The sequence below is a fragment of the Triticum aestivum genome, chromosome 2D (assembly GCF_018294505.1).
Source record: "Triticum aestivum cultivar Chinese Spring chromosome 2D, IWGSC CS RefSeq v2.1, whole genome shotgun sequence".
Classification (NCBI taxonomy): Eukaryota; Viridiplantae; Streptophyta; class Magnoliopsida; order Poales; family Poaceae; genus Triticum; species Triticum aestivum.
Window position 1 is genome coordinate 383,476,271 of NC_057799.1, and position 18,139 is coordinate 383,494,409.

General features: G+C 48.9%; 2 protein-coding genes and 1 pseudogene across 6 annotated transcripts; 1 reads left to right on the top strand and 2 right to left on the bottom strand.

Annotated features, from left to right (window-relative positions):
- The first annotated feature begins 1,061 nt into the window (after positions 1-1,061).
- LOC123049385 (UPF0481 protein At3g47200-like) lies at positions 1,062-2,657 on the top strand (annotated as a pseudogene).
- A 3,676-nt stretch (positions 2,658-6,333) lies between these two features.
- LOC123053291 (uncharacterized) lies at positions 6,334-13,760 on the bottom strand. Of its 5 annotated transcripts, none has more exons than XM_044476749.1 (9): positions 13,493-13,760; positions 12,786-12,852; positions 12,517-12,626; positions 11,653-11,735; positions 11,022-11,097; positions 10,839-10,954; positions 8,086-10,370; positions 7,656-7,885; positions 6,334-6,897 (listed from the first exon to the last, which is right to left on the bottom strand). In XM_044476749.1, the coding sequence occupies exons 7-9, from the start codon at positions 9,566-9,568 to the stop codon at positions 6,364-6,366; spliced, it is 2,247 nt and encodes a 748-aa protein (XP_044332684.1). In that variant the 5' UTR covers positions 9,569-10,370; positions 10,839-10,954; positions 11,022-11,097; positions 11,653-11,735; positions 12,517-12,626; positions 12,786-12,852; positions 13,493-13,760; the 3' UTR covers positions 6,334-6,363. The 5 variants fall into 5 exon arrangements, with proteins under 5 accessions (XP_044332684.1, XP_044332682.1, XP_044332685.1 ...); XM_044476747.1 differs by having other exon boundaries at positions 11,653-11,745; XM_044476750.1 differs by having other exon boundaries at positions 10,839-10,972; positions 11,653-11,745.
- On the bottom strand, positions 13,215-14,392 carry LOC123053293 (uncharacterized). The gene has a single exon (XM_044476752.1). The coding sequence runs from the start codon at positions 14,390-14,392 to the stop codon at positions 13,448-13,450; it is 945 nt and encodes a 314-aa protein (XP_044332687.1). The 3' UTR covers positions 13,215-13,447.
- Positions 14,393-18,139: the final 3,747 nt, after the last annotated feature.

Below are 18,139 nucleotides of genomic sequence, written 5' to 3' on the forward strand. Positions count from 1 at the left end.
ACCAGGGCTAGGGTTTTCACCCGGGCACAGGGGAAGGGGGGAGGCAAGGGAGGTTTAGCCTCGGCGCCGCCACCAAGGAGGGAATGGCGTCCGGGACGCCATCGACGCCGTGACCGCCACCGGCCAAGGGTTTCCCCCGGCCAAGCACCCTGCTGCCACCTCCGAACCAGCCACAACGTCAGCAGGCGCGTGCACGCCGGAGATCCAGGCCGGCCGGAGGTCATGCATCACGAGCGGACCAGATCGCCTCCGAACTGACGAGGGGAGCCCGGGGCCTCCCCGCGCCATGACCAGCGCCCACCGGGACCTCGCTGCCCGCGCAGCCGAGGAGATCCGGCCTACCTCACCGACGAGCACTCCCCGGCGCCGGAGGAGCGCCGTCCGCACCAGCGAGGCCGCCGCCTCAGATCCAATCTCCTCCGCGAAGAACGCCGCCGCCACCGGCCCGCGCGCTCCACGCCGCCACCGGCCAGCAGGCCGCGCCGCCCCGCACCTAGCGCGCGCCACGACGCACCGGCCGCCGAGCCACCGCCGCGCCCGAAGCGAATGGCGCGCGCGGAGGAGCGACGCACCGCCGCCGCCGCCACACGAGCCCCCAACTCGAAGACGAGCCGCTCCGGCGCGCCAGAGCCCCGCCGCCGCCGGATCCGCGCGGGGCTTTGCCCGGCAGAGGCTTTAGCATTGTGTTAATTATACAAGGGCAGTAGCGATGCCACCTCCATGAAGTTAAGCATAGTGGTACGTACATGGCCTTAGTTTGGCTCTGCCAGAAGCATCCTGCTATTTCCTTTTGGTAAAGCCTGGTTTAATAGTAGTACAAAACATCCTTCCAGCCAATGCTTTCTGCAAAACACGCTAGACTAAATGAAGTCAAGCATAATTCTGGTGTAATTAAGTTCCTTTGCACCTAACGTTGTGCCTAACTCTAGGGGACAAGGCAAGTGACACCGTCCTATAATAATATATAATTCATTATGTATATATATCATGTCCCTATAACCGGCCTGCGTAAGTAAGGTATAATCCCGTGATAATGCAGCAAAAAGGAATATGTTCCTCTTATGTCTTCCCCTACATATACTTCACTTGGTTGCAGGATGTCGTCATCGTGGGTGGTGGATGTCGACTGCCCTGAGCCGCAGGCGAACATGGAGGGATGGGTGATGGACATGGAGAAGAAGCTGGAGGACGCGGAGCCGCCGGCGAAGGTGCTGAGATGGCCGAAGCACGGCATCTTCCGCGTCCCGCTGCGCTTCAAGATGAAGACGGTTGATGGCATGTATTTTCTTTACGGGAAAATGTAATGGCACCGCGAGCAGCGTATTCAAGCTGCAGACAGTGTCTCTCGGCCCATTTCACCACGATGACAAGGACCTGAAACCCATGGAGGAGCACAAGCTGAGAGCCGTCCATCATCTCCTCAGTCGGGACCATGCTGGTCGGGCCAGCAAGCTGACCCTTGGCGGGCTCGTCGCCGCCGTGGAGAAGGTGGCCGACGAGCTGGAGGATGCCTACATGGACCTGGGCGATGAGTGGCAGGGTGAGAAGAGGGGCAAATTCCTTGAGATGATGATCACGGACGGCTGCTTTCTGCTGGAGGTGATGAGGACTGTTGCAGGGAAGGAGTCTATTCCCAAGGACTACGCTCATGGCGACCCTATCTTCAGCTGGTACGGCATCCAGCACATCAAGCCCTTCATCCAGCGTGACATGCTCATGGTCGAGAACCAGCTGCCACTGAGGTTGCTCGAGACGATCGTCGCCATGGAGGATGGCACATGTCCGGTACGTTGGTTACTGACTGCTAACGTATACTCGTATCTATCATTGCGACACTCTGTACATTCGATACAGACACCTATTCTGACAGGCCGCTTAATTTGCCTATGTATGGACATAAATGATGATGCATGCATGCATGCAGAGCGTGGCTTCGATAAACTCCATGGTGCTCAAGTTCCTCGAAAGGGAAGATGCCCCGGAAGGGACCGGCTTGGGACTCAAGGACACAAGTCAGATCAAGAGTAACAGAAAGGTTCTTCACAGAGGCAACAAAGGACGTCAGGGTCGTTCGCCCGGAGAGTGTGGTGCCCCGATCCGCCTGGAAGCTGTCGGAGGTAGGAATCCAGTTCCTGCCTAGCAAGACGAGCTGCCTCGACAACATAGAGCTCTACATGCCCAAGGTCGAGATGGACGACTCCACCACCTACAGGATCCACAACATGATGGCGTTCGAGGCGATGCACGTCGGCACTGGCAATGACGTGACGGCATACGTGTTGTTCGTCAAGGACCTCATCAACTCTGCCGACGACGTGCAACTACTGGAGAGGAAGGGGATCCTGGAGCACGACCTCGCTGACGACGACAATGCTGTGGTGAGGCTCTTCAACAGCCTCACCAGAGACGTCTCCAAGAATTGGAAGAGTCAGCTGTGCCAGGTGCGTCAGGACGTGGATCACCATTACCGCAACAACCATTTGCGTGTCTTTCTCTACGGGGCGTGGTCAAACCTCAGGAACAAGTACTTCAAGAGCCTGTGGACACTCCTCGCCCTTGTCACCGCAATCCTGCTTGTCGTTGGAGATATCGTGCAAGCCGTGTATGCAGTCATATCCTATGATCCTAACGAGAAGGGCAAGCCCAAAATGAATTAACCTGATATTTTTTTTGCAAGGAATAAAAAGTGGAAGAGAAGTTGAAGAATTGTGCACAACTCAAGAAAATATCTCTCTCTCCCTCTTTCTCTCCCATCGTGTGTTTGAAATGCCAAATAATGTATATTTATGTGTGTGTGTTTTTTTTTGAAAAGAATCGAGCAATGCACACAATCATTTGTTTAATCAAACATAGTGTAAAAATCGAGTACCATCTCAAGTATGTGAACAAAGGTGAAAAAGTATAAAAGCCGCCATAACCGATAAAAATAGGACACAATACCTAAAAACACCAATGCATCGTGATGATGTAAAGGTTGGGGGCACTCCTCTTTTCAAACAAAGAAACGTATTGCTATCTGGTGGACCACTAGTACGGTTCATGTATAATGCATTGGTTAAAAAATGGGTCCACGTGTGATAGTTTCATATCTAACGAGTGCTTGAACAGAAACATCTTGCACTACAAAAAAATTCCGACTTTTTTGAACTTTTTTTATTTCAAATTGGGATACTGTTCACCGGGCTCTGCCTTGAATTATCAATAAACAAAAGCTTGTTCACAAAATGCTCAAGTACTATATAGCCGGAACATTAGCTTTTCCACATCGAAACATGGGAGGCACTGAACATGCAACTTCCATCACATAAAAAGGCTCAAGTGGTCAAGCACACTTAGTGGAAGATTGATGTAACAGAGAGCAACACAGGTTAACTGAGACCAGCAGCATGGAACTCGAGTAATCCCACTAAAAATGCTAGTGTTTCAGACTAGCTAAGCATGCTACTGTTTCATATTAGCTACTGGTTCAAACAATGCTGCTTGCAAAATCAAAGACCATAAGTTAAAAAATTAGCCATTGGTTCAGACTTATGTTGCTTTATCGATACATCAGACTTACTAAATTAATAACTTAAGCTCTTACACCTTTTCTCCATTAGACCACCCTTCTTGGACCTGCACATTAAAAATGTTGCGTAACCAAGTTATGAGACCAAAGTGGGAAACTAGTATCATATATCTGGGGAAAAGAGACCAAGCCTAAGCTAAGCTCACAAATCAAGGTAAAAGCCTAAGCCACTGCCACTCCTCACACCTTCAATAACCATCGAGTACATGATCATGCTTGTCCATGACAAGGCGAGACCAAGCAACAACTATCTCCAATGTAGAGCGGTCAACTGAGCATCTACAACTATTTGTCTGACACTGCTGGATAGGAAATTCGACATGATATTTTCAAACAATATTGAGTCCGGATGAAAGAACATGTGGTGCCCCCATGTTTGGTTTTGGTAATTGATGACAATCTCTATGGACTAATGGTTGCCTTGAGTTATATTTGAAGGATTTATCCATAGGCATTTCTTGAAGTCCATGTGTTGGTTTCAAGGAGTTTATGTGGTGACCAAGGTGTTATTAAGGAATTATCCAAAGATTGGTCATGTGAGAGTAGAGCTTATTGCAAGCATGTTTTGAAGAAGAAGATTGTGTGATCATTCATGTTTATCTTCAAGACATCATTCAAATGAAGAGAGTTGGAAAGATTCATGGTTGATCAAGACTAAGTCAAGAGTGAATCAACTTGATCAACTCACAAAGGGTAGAAGATGTACCGAGAGGGATCAAGCGATCCCATGGTGTGGTTGCGGTGTGCAAGTTCAAGTGAAGCATCATGAAGAGATCAAATGCTTGAAGCTTGCCGTCCATTGTGGTGACAATGGACTTGTGAAGATGTTGCGGTGTGCAAGCTCAAGTGAAGCATCATGAAGAGATCAAATGCTTGAAGCTTGCCGTCCATTGTGGTGACAATGGACTTGTGAAGATGTGTGGAAGAGTGGCTCACCCATAATGGAGCATGGGGGAGCAATCAACTAGTCTTCATCGAGCCAACGCAACCAAGAAAGGTGGTCCAACTTGAGGGAGTCAAGATCGTCATCATCTAGCTCAAGTGGACCATGTGCAAGGCAAAGGTTTGCTCTTGATAGGTTTTCTATTTTACCGGTCTCATGATGGTAGTTGGGAGACCGGGTTATAGGATCGATTGCCGTTCTATCAAGGGGGGCTCTCGATGAGTAGCTTGATCGTATCGTTCATAGAGAGCTCAAACCATTGCATCCTTGCATCATTTTTTTGGGTTCTTGTTTGGTTCTTCTCTTTGTGAGTTTTGGAGCTTATGGTCATCTTGATGACAAGCTCGAGTTCATCGAAAACGGAGTTCACTCGCATCTTCTATGATGTTTTCGATGTTGGAGGTTATGCCGGTTCTTCACGGTTGGAGGTTTCACTCCTCTATGATGTTTTGATGCTACTCGTCTTCCTCTATCCAACAAGCTTGTGTTTGCTCAATTCGGAGCTCATATGCAGAAGTTATGGCAGTTTTGGTTTCCTAGCGGTAGTACCGCGGGCCGGAGCGGTAGTACCGCTGGTAGCCCCCAGCCGTAGCACCGCTGCGGTCTCGTGCTAGTACCGCCTCGATTCGAGGGGTCTTTTTTCGTGTCGGGTTTTACGGTACCGGCCACGGCAGTGGGGGCCGTTGTACCGCTCGTATGCGGTAGTACCGCCCTGCCACCGCGGTAGTACCGCTCTGGGCCCAGCGGCAGTACCGCGAGGGGGAGCGGTAGTACCGCTTATGGGGGCAAGCGGTAGTACCGCTCTCTGCGGGGCTGAAGTGGGGGTAACGGTTGGATTGTTCCCCCCACTATATAAGGGGGTCTTCTTCCCCATTCTACCTTATCTTTTGAGCTCGTGTTCTTCCCCCATTGTTGACCTTCTTCGAGCTTGCTAACTCTCAATCCCTCCATGGATTCTTGCTAGTTTTTGAGGGAAAAGAGAGAGGAGATCTAGATCCACATTTCCATCAATCACTTTCTCCTCTATGTGAGGGGAACCCATTGGATCTAAATCTTGGAGTTCTTGGTGTTCTCCTTCTTGTTCTTCCTCTCATTTTCCTCCCTAGCATTAGTTGCTTCGGTGGGATTTGAGAGAGAAGGACTTGGGCACTCCGTGTGCCCTTGCCATTGCATTTGGTGCATCGGTTTGAGTTCTCCACGGTGATACGTGGAAGTTACAAGTTGAGAAGCTTATTACTCTTGGGTGCTTGGTGCCCTTGAGCTTGTTCCTCTTGGGTGCTTGGGCGCCCTAGACGGTTGGTGGTGTTCGGAGCTCAATCATTGTGGTGTAAAGCTCCGGGCAAGCGTCGGGGTCTCCAATTAGGTTGTGGAGATCGCCCCGAGCAATTTGACGGGTTCCGGTGACCGCCCCCAAGGGTTGCCAAAGTGTACGGGTTCGGTGACCGCCCCCAAGGGTTGCCATTTGTACGGGTTCGGTGACCGCCCTCAAGGGTCCCTTAGTGGAATCACGGCATCTTGCATTGTGCGAGGGCGTGAGGAGATTACGGTGGCCCTAGTGGCTTCTTGGGGAGCATTGTGCCTCCACACCGCTCCAAACGGAGATTAGCATCCGCAAGGGTGTGAACTTCGGGATACATCATCGTCTCTGCGTGTCTCGGTTATCTCTTACCCGAACCCTTTACTTATGCACTTTACTTTGTGATAGCCATATTGTTTCTTGTCGTATATCTTGCTATCACTTAGTTGTTTATCTTGCTTAGCATAAGTTGTTGGTGCACATAGGTGAGCCTAGTTGTTGTAGGTTTTGTGCTTGTCAAATTAACCGCTAGGTTTATTCCGCATTTGTTCAAGCCTAAACCGTAATTATTTTAAAGCGCCTATTCACCCCCCCTCTAGGCGACATCCACGATCTTTCACCGGACTTTGAGTATGCTCCTGTGATGACTCGGAGTGTGCCCTGCAATCCCACTGCCACAACATTTCTTGACAAAGAAAGATACCCATCTGATGCTGCACGCATCTTTTTAGCACGACAGTCAAGCAAGACGACTTCTGCGGCGCATCCCTCCGTTGCATCAGCAGGAGAAAACAAGCAAGAAACGTTACATCCATACTTAAAAGGCCACTCCCCTTCAACCACACGAACACCTACTATTGTGGCCTGGATTGCTGGAGCAACTCGCCCGAGTCTTATCTTTGCTGTACAATAGGAGTTGCGGATCTGCATGGTGTCACACCGCTTGATAGAGCGGTAACTTTGGTTGGCAGTGAACGATGCTGTATGTTCAAACTGTGCTCCATACTTCAATTTCAGGTCAATTTGAAACAAAACAGGTTCGCCAGCCACAATTGCACGAGACGGGCCAATCAAGTGCAAGAAAGGGTCCTGCAAGCATCATATTCATCAACGTCAGTCACACACATCAGGCAAAATAACAGTTCAGTTTAACTAGACATAGTCTAACCATGGCCATAATTCGGAAAGAATCTCAAAGAAATAGTTCCCAAACAGATCCTACTAATCTCTACCACTATAATACACCCGTTTGAATTTGGATTTACAACCGGCACGTACTGCTTTCACACCCAAAGAAACAGCAGGTCAATATCCACAGTCGATTTGACAACCTTTGGGTATCTCTACCCTCCGTCAATCACACGGCCACCCAATCAGGCGGCCAATGTCGGCCGGATTCGCTCAGCCTTTGCCCATGTGTATGCTGCATTGCTTGTGTGATATACAGAAATAAACATAATAGGTGCATGTGCCCTGCCATCATCCAGAGACAGCCTCAGCATGTGGGAGACTACTTTAATTATGGGCTTTTTTTGTTGCTGATTTGCTCTACGCTCGCTAAATATGGCAGAAAAATTTCAACATACATACGGCCTGGCCTGCATAACTTGCCTAAAGCTGATACCGACTAGTTTGAACCTTAAAAGAATCTGGTTAAACAAAACAATCCCAAGGTATGCAGGTAACCAATCAACTCAGGTTAAACTACAAACATGATGCAACCATTATAACTTAATCCTTTGTCACACATCAAATGCTCTTCATATAATACTTTTGGGGAACTTGAAGGACCAAAAACATACTTTTATCTTATAACAATTAGACGAGAAGATAGACATTGTACAGACCTCTTTCTTAATTCTTTGGCAGTTTGCACTTGACCGGCGGAAGAGAATGTTAAGGTTGTGGTCAAAATCGTCCCGTGCAGCGACCACGCCGTAGACATCAAGTGGCCAACTCAGATTCCGGTTAAGATTAACGAGCCTGACTGAATAGATCTGCAAGGTAGGGCCTGCCACGGACGAGAATGGGAAGATTCCAGGCGTGCAAGCCGTGAATTGCATAGGACTCAATGTCGCTGCAGCACAAAATCAAGAGATTGAGGACTGTTAGAAATTGAGCTACTGCTAAAGTTGGCAGATTGAAATCTATGCATATATAAGAAGAGCTGTATTTTGCGGTGACATAGAAGAAGGGCATTGCATTTCATTGACCGAGGCACAATTAATTAGAGAGAGGGAAAACTAAGATAGCTATATAGCAGTATTTTTGGCTTACTTATGTCGTCAAAGGCACCATGTTTTCTCGTCGAGCATCCCCACGTAGCATCCCAGCCTGCACGGTCCAAATGATCTCCATGACCCTTGGCAGCAGCAGATTTGTGCCTTTTGATAAGCTCCGAGATGCCCACAAGTGCATTGGATATGAGACGCAGCTTCTCAATCTTGTCCGAAGATATGGGGATTCTGAATTTTTGTTGAATGGACGCGAAAGAGTTGAAGCGATAGAGCAACTGCTGCGTCTCGACGAGCAGGAAATCCATTACATCCTGAGTCTCACAACCGAGGTAAGGCAAATTCACCTTCTTCTTGAGTAGAGTGTCATCGAGGGACAGGTTAGACATGATGATGTGCTCTTGATCAGCCTTGTTTCCATTTCCAGCCAACCCATTGCCCCGGGACATGACCTCTGTCCTCAGGAACGAGATCTCCCTCCTAAGCACCTCAAGGTGGCTAGAAAGAGCAACAACCAAGCCATTGGCCCTCAGACCCATCTCCTTGTCACCAGTGTCTCTCTCCGTCCCCTTGCTGAGTCCCCACTCCATACTTATGAGGGGAGAATCTCTGCCCATCTCATTGCCGGAATCGGAATAGGGATCCCTCTCAATCTCCATCCCTGACTGCCTCATGATCGTGAGGAGTGCTTGCTCCTTGGTCAATGGTATCTCCTGCTGAGTCAAGAGTATCCTTTGCGTCGCCGGGTCCTTGGTGGACTGGCACCTCTTGTTGAGTTGGGACCGAACCTTCCTGAGTCTTTGGTGCTCCTTGCTGAGTTTGCCCTCCATCTCCTGCTCTTTGCCGGACTCGATCTCGGTCCCCTTGCTGGAATTCCTCTCCATCTCCTTCCTGAGTCTCCACTCCATCCTTATGAGGGATGGGTGCACCCCCGAACTGCCCATCTCATCGCCGGAACCGGAATCGGAATCGATATTGGTATCGGAACCGGAAGCCCTCTGAACGTCCATCCCGGACTCGCTCATCATGGTGAGGAGTGTGTCCTCCTCCCTCCAGAGTATATCCAGCTGATCCAAGAATATCCTCTGCGTCGCCGGGTCCGTGGAGGATTCACAAGTCTTGGTGAGTTGGTCCCGAAGCTTCCTGATACTCTCCTGCTCTTTCCTGAGCTCCCCATCCATCTCCGTCCGCTTGCTGATTCCCAATTGGGGCTCCATACCTACGAGGGACCCTGAAGCTCTGCCCATCTCATCGCCAGAATCGGAATCGGGATACCTATGAATCTCCGTCCGGGACTTGCCCATCATCCTGAGGATATTTCGCTCCTCCGACAAGAAATGCTGCTGGGTATGCAAGAGTGCCCTATGCCTGGCCGGGTACTTGCCTTTCTTGAGCAGCCTCGTGACATCGTGCCGAGCCTTCATGAGAATCTCGAGTTTCTTCTCATACTCCGTCCCCTTGCTGGACTCCATCTCCGTCCCCTTGCTGGACTCCATCTCCGTCTCCTTCCTGAGTTCCCCCTCCATCTCTCTCCGCCTCCGGCCGTGGATCCCAGCCCCCTCCTCTCTCCGCCTCCGGCCGTGGATCCCAGCTGGTTTGGGTTCTGGTTGGGGTGGGGGGTGTTGAGAAGAGAAGAGAAGAGAAGAGATGGCTTCGCCGCCGCCACTCGCCTGGTCTCACGCTCACTACTAGTGCTCTAGTGTCCTAGGGTTTCAACTTTCGAGCACCCCCCGGGACCGGGTCGGGCCGGGGGGGTCTCACGCTCAGCACCGGCCCACTGGATTTTGCCCAACACAATCAAGCGGAAGGATTCCACAAACACACGGTCATCATTTTTCACATTTAAGCCAAGAATTTCTGAGCATGCCAATCAATCAATCACACGTATCAAGACAGGGTTTTCTTTTTTTCAACAAGTGCAAAAGTGTTGCTGATAATAAACTTCAAAATTTACATTAGCCTGATATATGAAACACAGCTGCAACAAGCATATCTTTCCTCAATTCCGAAATGCACCTCTCCTATATACACTACTCCTCAAAGAAGCAGGACCTTGCCGCGTGGCATCACCTGTGTGGATACAAAACAAGGAAAACCTAGGACGAGTAGCACTCTCCACAACATCACATTAATTCTACAGCAACCCAAACGACAAGCTCGGATATATACTGCAATAAATAATACAAGACACCGACAAAGCTCCACCCATCAGTATTCCCGCCCGGAGCCCTCCCTCCACAAGATCAAATACAGCCTTCCGTCCATCTCTAGCGCATACGAGATTTCGTTGCCGTCCTAACCATCATCAAATTAGCCCCCTCCCTGTCCCTGGGCAGAGACAACAAGATTAATCAATGTGACAACATTCCTCAATCTCTAAAAATTACCGATAGGAAAATGACCTGCACAGGAACACTTTGCACTGCATTTTATAGCAAAATCACTGACAGCTCCATGCAGCTAAACCTCCAGAAACCCAAACAGTTCTGTCTCTCTCAGTGCACAGGCAAGTCAAACAAACTAGCCGCTGCTACAGATTTTTCACTTAGCAAATCACTTTTCTTTTCTTTGCATCAATCATACAATGCTTTTACATCAATTCCGAACAAACTACTCCCTCCGTCCCATAATGTAGTGTAGTGTCAAAAAACGTCCTATATTATGGGACGGAGGGAGTAGTTCAGTTCTACTCTCCCTCCATTCCATATTACTCGTCGCTGATATGGAACGGAGGGAGTACATAATTTGCAACAGAAACCCAATAGACGAGTCAAAGTGAATTGCTTTCACACATACCAGCAGCATAAATTCATAACACTCCCTTCCGATAGCTTCATTCTCAGCAATGGTAACGTATGCCAGAAAGTGTCCAAGATGCATACCTGTCTCTTCGGATATTTACATCCCATTCACTGCATTACAAGGAAATGCTAATGGTTAATGTCTTACCAGCCAAAGCCAACCAAGAATAAGTGTTACCTCACTGAGCAGCTTGTCGTAGGTGGCCTGGTCGAACATCATTACGTTGTTCACATTCTCCTTTTGCTTGCCCTTGCTGCAACCCACCCACAACCAACAGGGGTGTTAAAAATCCATCACGCTCTAGTATCTTTCTACCACGGTAACCAAACTCATGACACGCAAGAACATGGCTCCCAAGTCCAAGGGACATACATGAATAAAGAACAAAAACCATGCTTCTAAACAGGAGCAACCCCACCTCATTTGGATTACGCTTACAAATACTTTATCCACAATCATGCTTGGTTCCAAGTACGTATTCATCTCGAGGTCAGCAGCAACAGAGTCATATATATACTCGATGCATCATCACCACAAACCAAGCAAGCTACCTTTACTAAAGTGTGTTGCAACCATGCTGCTGCTGCTGCTATAAGCTGACCCCAATAAGACACAAACTAAAAATATCAGAGGACAAATTTCTACAGCATCAAGAACCACCAACTAGCATGCCACCAAACAGCCAGCATGACACATCTCCTTCCTGGAGCTAAGCTGGAGCAATGCAACCGACGGAAAATCTAATCGCCAGCAAGGACCTCGCCACAAGCACAAACATGGAGCAGGGGAGGTGGGGAAGGAGCTATACCTTGGTCAGCCTTCTCACGCGGACCAAGAGCAGATCCGGCATGCCGCCAAACGCGCTCCGCTGCTCCTGTCCAGCACCTGCGGCTGCGTAAAACTGTTGGATAGTTAATTCATCACATCAGCCATGCTAAGCTACTTCTGAATGAACAACACATAATACACAGATTGTATACTAAGGACGAAAAGTGGCTGCATCGTAATACCAAAGCTACCAAGAGACCCGAGGAAATGCTGGCCTAAGATAATCTAGACAGAAGTGGTTAACTAAAAACAACATGCAAAACAGAATGTTGCATAAACTTGGTGATGAACCGCAGCATCAATAATGATTGCAACATGCAGGATTTTAAACAATTTCAAGCTGAAAGAGAAGCCATATTGGCAATGGAAATAAATACAAAATCTATGAATGTTTGAGTGACCTCCAAAATGTACCAAGTTTTGTTGGTTACGAAGAAGAAAAATGATAGGCTGGCTAGCTGATAAAAGTTCCAATATAAACACAACACTTGGTTCCAGAAATGATTGGCGTATGATATCACGGGTTCTCTATATACCTGAACCACCAATTCAACTAAAGATCAAGCTCAAAGAGTTGGAGCTCAAACAGAACATTCAGTTTCATCATTAACATAAGATTAAGATAACAAAATCCCTTCAAGTAGAAAGGACATTGCACACAAATACCGAAGCAAAACAGAACCAAATAGAGAGGAGACAGGCGATTAGTCTCAGACAACGTTGAACACTTGAAATTGTTGTGATCACACAAGTAAAACAACCAATCAAATGTGATTCAATTGAGGTCAGAATAACCAGCAAATCAATCGATTTGCGCGAGAAAACAGAAACTGGCTATCATTACCCAAACGCCTGCTGGTGCCGCTACGGCGCTGCCCGCTGTAGGCCTCACAGATAGCTCTCTGCCCCCTCTTTACCATTGAGCATCTTCCCTTGCGTTTGTTGTTCCAAGACCTTGAGCGAAATAGATAGCACAGAATTAATCAGCAATATCAATGAACAATAGAGAGTAAAACAGACCATGTAAATGAATGATCTTTCAAGAGTTTATTTAGGTAGCTATGGTAAGGTGTTGACCACATGAAGAAAGGAAGTGTTGGATGGGCAACCAACCATGAACAGCAGCAACTCGAGCAAGGCCTTGTCCCTCCCCACCAGATCAGATCTTCTCCTTCGCCCCCTGCACCAGGACCACTTATGAATGTATATAGTTCATTCGGAGAAGAAGTATCAGCCACTCACAACAAAACAAAGCAGCAGGGTGCCCATCATCACTGACAGTTGTGAAGAATGAAGTAACAGGATCAGCTATTTATTTATTCAGAGTTTAGAGTTGAGCTATTTAGTCTTCTATACATAGTACAAGAAACGTTTATCAAGCAGAGAAGAAGATATCTAGCAGATAAGTAAGCAAATTAAGCTAATAATCTAGTAAAGGGAAGGACATGATCAACATATCAGAAATTAAAGTAAACCATGTATGACGTAACACACGCTAGCATGTTTACATACTGTGGGCATTCAATAAAACAAGTGCATAACTCACTGCTTATGACTCCTTTTTTTATTTTCCATACAATCCAAAATGACAAGCATGATAATTTAACAAGAGTAGCAACAGCATCAAGTTCAACAAAAATGCACACACACACACACACACATAAAGAAGTTGCACATGCAGAACATTACAGCTCATCATAAAACCTAAACACGTTTATCACAGAGATGGATGGTTTCCTACAGCCTCAGAGTTGGATCTGCCACCTCATCAACCATTAAGCTAGAATCATTAGCACCCAACCGAGGTAAGGCAAATTCACCTTCTTCTTGAGTAGAGTGTCATCGAGGGATAGGTTAGACATGATGATGTGCTCTTGATCAGCCTTGTTTCCATTTCCAGCCAACCCATTGCCCCGGGACGTGACCTCTGTCCTCAGGAACGAGATCTCCCTCCTAAGCACCTCAAGGTGGCTAGAAAGAGCAACAACCAAGTCGTCATGACCCATCTGACCCATCTCCTTGCCACTGGCATCTCTCTCCGTCCCCTTGCTGAGTCCCCACTCCATGCTTATGAGGGGCGAATCTCTGCCCATCTCATTGCCGGAATCGGAATCGGGATCCCTCTCAATCTCCATCCCCGACTGCCTCATCACCGTGAGGAGTGCTTGCTCCTTGGTCCAGAGTATCTCCTGCCGAGTCAAGAGTATCCTTTGCGTCGCCGGGTCCTTGGTGGAGTCGCACCTCTTGTTGAGTTGGTACCGAACCTTCCTGAGTCTCTCGTGCTCCTTGCTGAGTTTCCCCTCCATTTCCTGCTCTTTGCCGGACTCCATCTCGGTCCCCTTGCTGGAATCCCTCTCCGTCTCCTTCCTCAGTCTCCACTCCATCCTTATGAGGTATGGGTGCACCCCCGAACTGCCCATCTCATTGCCAGAATCGGAATCGGAATCGGTATCGGAACCGGGAGCCCTCTGAATCTCCATCCCGGACTTACTCATCTTCGTGCGGAGTGCGTACTCCTCCCTCCAGAGTATATCCAGCTGATCCAAGAATATCCTTTGCGTCGCCGGGTCCGTGGAGGATTCACAACTCTTGATGAGTTGGTCCCGAAGCTTCCTGATCCTCTCCTGCTCTTTCCTGAGCTCCCCTTCCATCTCCGTCCCCTGGCCGGCCTCCATCTTCCCGGACTTGATCTCCGTCTTCTTCCTGAGTCCCCCCTCCATCTCTTGTCAGAATTCCACTCCGCCGCCTCCGGCTGTGGATCCCTGGTTGGGGGCTGGGGTGTTGAGAAGAGAAGGCTTCACTGCCGCCGCCGCCGCTCGCTCGCCTGATCTCACGCTCAGTGGTAATTTAGGGGGTTTCGTACGGTCTCACGCTCAGCCAGGCACCGGACCACTGGATCGCTTTTTATATATACATCCAATAACGGAGAACGACTATGAATCGGTCGAGAAATATGTTGGTTTTCTGATACTAAGTAACTAGCGTCCGTTCTGTTTTTAAGGAAATAATATATACCAAACGACTTCGATCCGAACCAGCGCTTCTTGGTTCTTTTTTCCCTGATTTCCTGCTCTCCACGCTCTTGTCCCAATTTTTTTTCAAAATCACTAATTAAGGAATACTCCTTTCAAAAATCACTCCCAGCTCTTCCGGTTGCGGCAAGTGGCGCATTGCATGCGGGCCACTTGTGGTAACTCGGGAGTTTCCCGACATTGATCCGAACCAGCGCTTCTTGCATTTTTTCCGGATTTCCTTCTCTCCATGCTTGTCACGATTTTTGTTTTCAAAATCACTAATTAAGAGCAACTCCAACCGGACGACCCATTTCATCCACCCACATCCATTTGGGTCGCTGCAGAAAAAACGCTGGCCCAACGCCACGATCATTTCCCAAAAACTATCAGCTTCGCGTCCGCGGGGACCCATTTCTAGCCCAAAATTGCACTTCAAATGCGTCGGCGCGGATGCGAGGTGGACACGCTGCGCGTCCCCTTGGTGTCTGTCGCGGTCCCACTTGGTGGCCACCCAACTACCGCCCGCGGTCAAATTTATGAGGACCACCGACACCAGCTCCTTTTTTAATCCACACGTGCCGGGGAGGGGGGCGGCTTCATCCACTTCCGTCTACATCTGGCCCCCACCACCCCCTTCGTGCTTCCTCGCCGGTGACAACCCAAACCCTAGCCATGGGGTTCTTCGGCAGTAGCTCCAGCAGGGGCAAGGGGAAGTTCACCCCCGACGCCTCATCCTCCCGTACTCTTCCTATCCTCTCCTCCTCCTCCAATGCCGGCGCCTGCCCACTCAGGTTGGCAGCGTCTGCACATCCCGGTGCACCAAGCGCGGTGGCACTGGGACTTCAGGCAACCGTTCCCGTACCCGGACGTCACGTTGCCGCAGCACTAGCACCTCGATCCGCAGCAGATTCCAGTGCCAGCGGTGCCTGATGACCCACAAGTATAGGGGATATATCGTAGTCCTTTCGATAAGTAAGAGTGTCGAACCCAACGAGGAGCAGAAGGAAATGACAAGCAGTTTTCAGTAAGGTATTCTCTGCAAGCCCTGAAATTATCGGTAACAGATAGTTTTGTGATGAGGTAATTTGTAATAGGTAACAAGGAACAAAAGTAAACAAGATGCAGCAAGGTGGCCCAATCTTTTTTATAGCAAAGGACAAGCCTGGACAAATTCTTATATAAAGTAAAATGCTCCCGAGGACACATGGGAATTATCGTCAAGCTAGTTTTCATCATGTTCATATGATTCGCGTTCGTTACTTTGATAATTTGATACGTGGACCGGTGCTCGGGTGATGCCCTTACTTGGGCAAGCATCCCACTTATGATTAACCCCTCTCGCAAGCATCCGCAACTACGAAAGAAGAATTAAGGTAAACCTAACCATAGCATGAAACATATGGATCCAAATCAGCCCTTACGAAGCGACGCATAAACTAGGGTTTAAGCTTCTGTCACTCTAGCAACCCATCATCTACTTATTACTTCTCAATGCCTTTTCCTAGGCCCAAATAATGATGAAGTGTCAGGTAGTCGACGTTCACATGACACCACTAGAGGAAAGACAATATACATCTCATCAAAATATCGAACGAATACCAAATTCACATCTTTACCTAATATTAAAGGACGGAGGATTTCATAGTTCTCCATAAGTCATCCTTTTATATCCGTTGATTTTATGTTAACCATAAAGATTGACGGCTGAGATTTAAAAGAATTTCTCGCAAATTTTGGTACGATCTCGTCCGTACGACACTATGGCAAACAATCTGGTTTTCTCATACAGAGTCCTACTCAGCTACGTCCAAGCCGCTCCTCTGCTACATCTTTATGTTAAAAAATCAATAGAAAAACAGTCCACAAAACCAGGATATCTAACAAACCCACACGGCATAACAGCCAACCAACCCACAAAAAGCTCCCAACACCTTAGATGGAATCCGTGAGCGGCATGGGACCTTTTTTTCATGATAATACATGTCTTATTTATAAGATGAAATCAAGTTACAAGGCACCTACACACCGACCTTACAGACCTGAAAAGATAGGATAAACCTATGCAAAAAACCAGCGCCTATCTCCCTCCTTCGACACCACCGAAGCGACCACCAAAGGGACGGAAGACAGATCACCTCTACACCCGAGCTCGACGCGGCTCCATCGCTGATCAACAGCTTTACGGACCTCCAAAGTCGTTTGCCAGAAGCAAAACCATTGTCGTTGAACGAATCAGACCGGGGCAACATGTCCCCGGACACGCCATCAAGCTTCAGAACTGACATCCCCGCACAACTACAACGTCGGAGGAAGAAACCAGAACTGTCAGCCTCCAACCACAAAACCAGCACAGGATACACCATCTTCCAGCTATGACATGCGCAAACAGCAGTCTGTGCGTACTCTTGGACGACCTCCCGGGCTCCACTCCGACGTTGGAGAAAACGTCGTCGCAACGACGAAGCCCCAGAACACAATTCCACCACAGGGAAGATGCCGCCGCCACACCATCCGCGCTTGGACACACTTCCGTCCAGATCCCTCACCGACAACAGTGTAGAACACCGCATCGGGGAAGAAACTGAAATACTTTTATCCATCGCCAGATTTGAAGAACGACGAGAAGACCAAGCTGCCGATCTACAGGACCGAACAACATACGTTGCCATCAACTCCGAGACGCCGCCATGAAGGTTGCCGCCGATGTGGGAGTAGAGTTGAGGCAGATTTATTTGCCCGGGCGTCGCTTCCACCACCCCCAACGGCGCTCTAAGAAGACACTAGACAAACCCTAACTACAGGCCGGCGTCGAAGCACCGTGGTCCCCACCTCCTCGCGTGGCCGGAGTGGCCAAACGGAAGAGGCGGGGTCCGGCGGCGGCCGGTGGAGTTGGCCTCAGATGCGATCGCCTCCACGATCGCTTTTCTCGTGGAGCGAAGCGGTTAGGAAAAATACACCTATATAGCGGCATGGGACCTACTCGGCATCGATCGGCTCATCCACGGCACCTATGAATACACACGACGGAAAAAACAAGGCCATCACGAGATGTGTGACATATTATCGAGCAACACGCAGGCACGCATCCATGGAGACGGCGTCGTTGCTGCCATACCTTGCTGTCGACCATGGCAACGACGACTGTACCACCAAGCTTTACGGCGTCTCGGACAGCGCACACCACCCCTGCCAGAAGATGTGGGAGACGCTGCGCGCAATCAGGAACCCGGCAACGCTCGCCGCCATGTGGAAACCACGGACCACCGCCTCCAATGGCAATAAGGTTGAGCTATCGGCGGTGCCAGGATCGAGTTTTGCTGACGCCGCGATCGAGTTTGAGGAGGGGGACGTTTCTTCTGAAGACCAATGAGAGATGCCAGGAGCGCCAATGAACGCCACCTGAGCCCGGTGGCGGCTCCTCATGCTGTCCGTGGCGATGTTCATCTACATAGG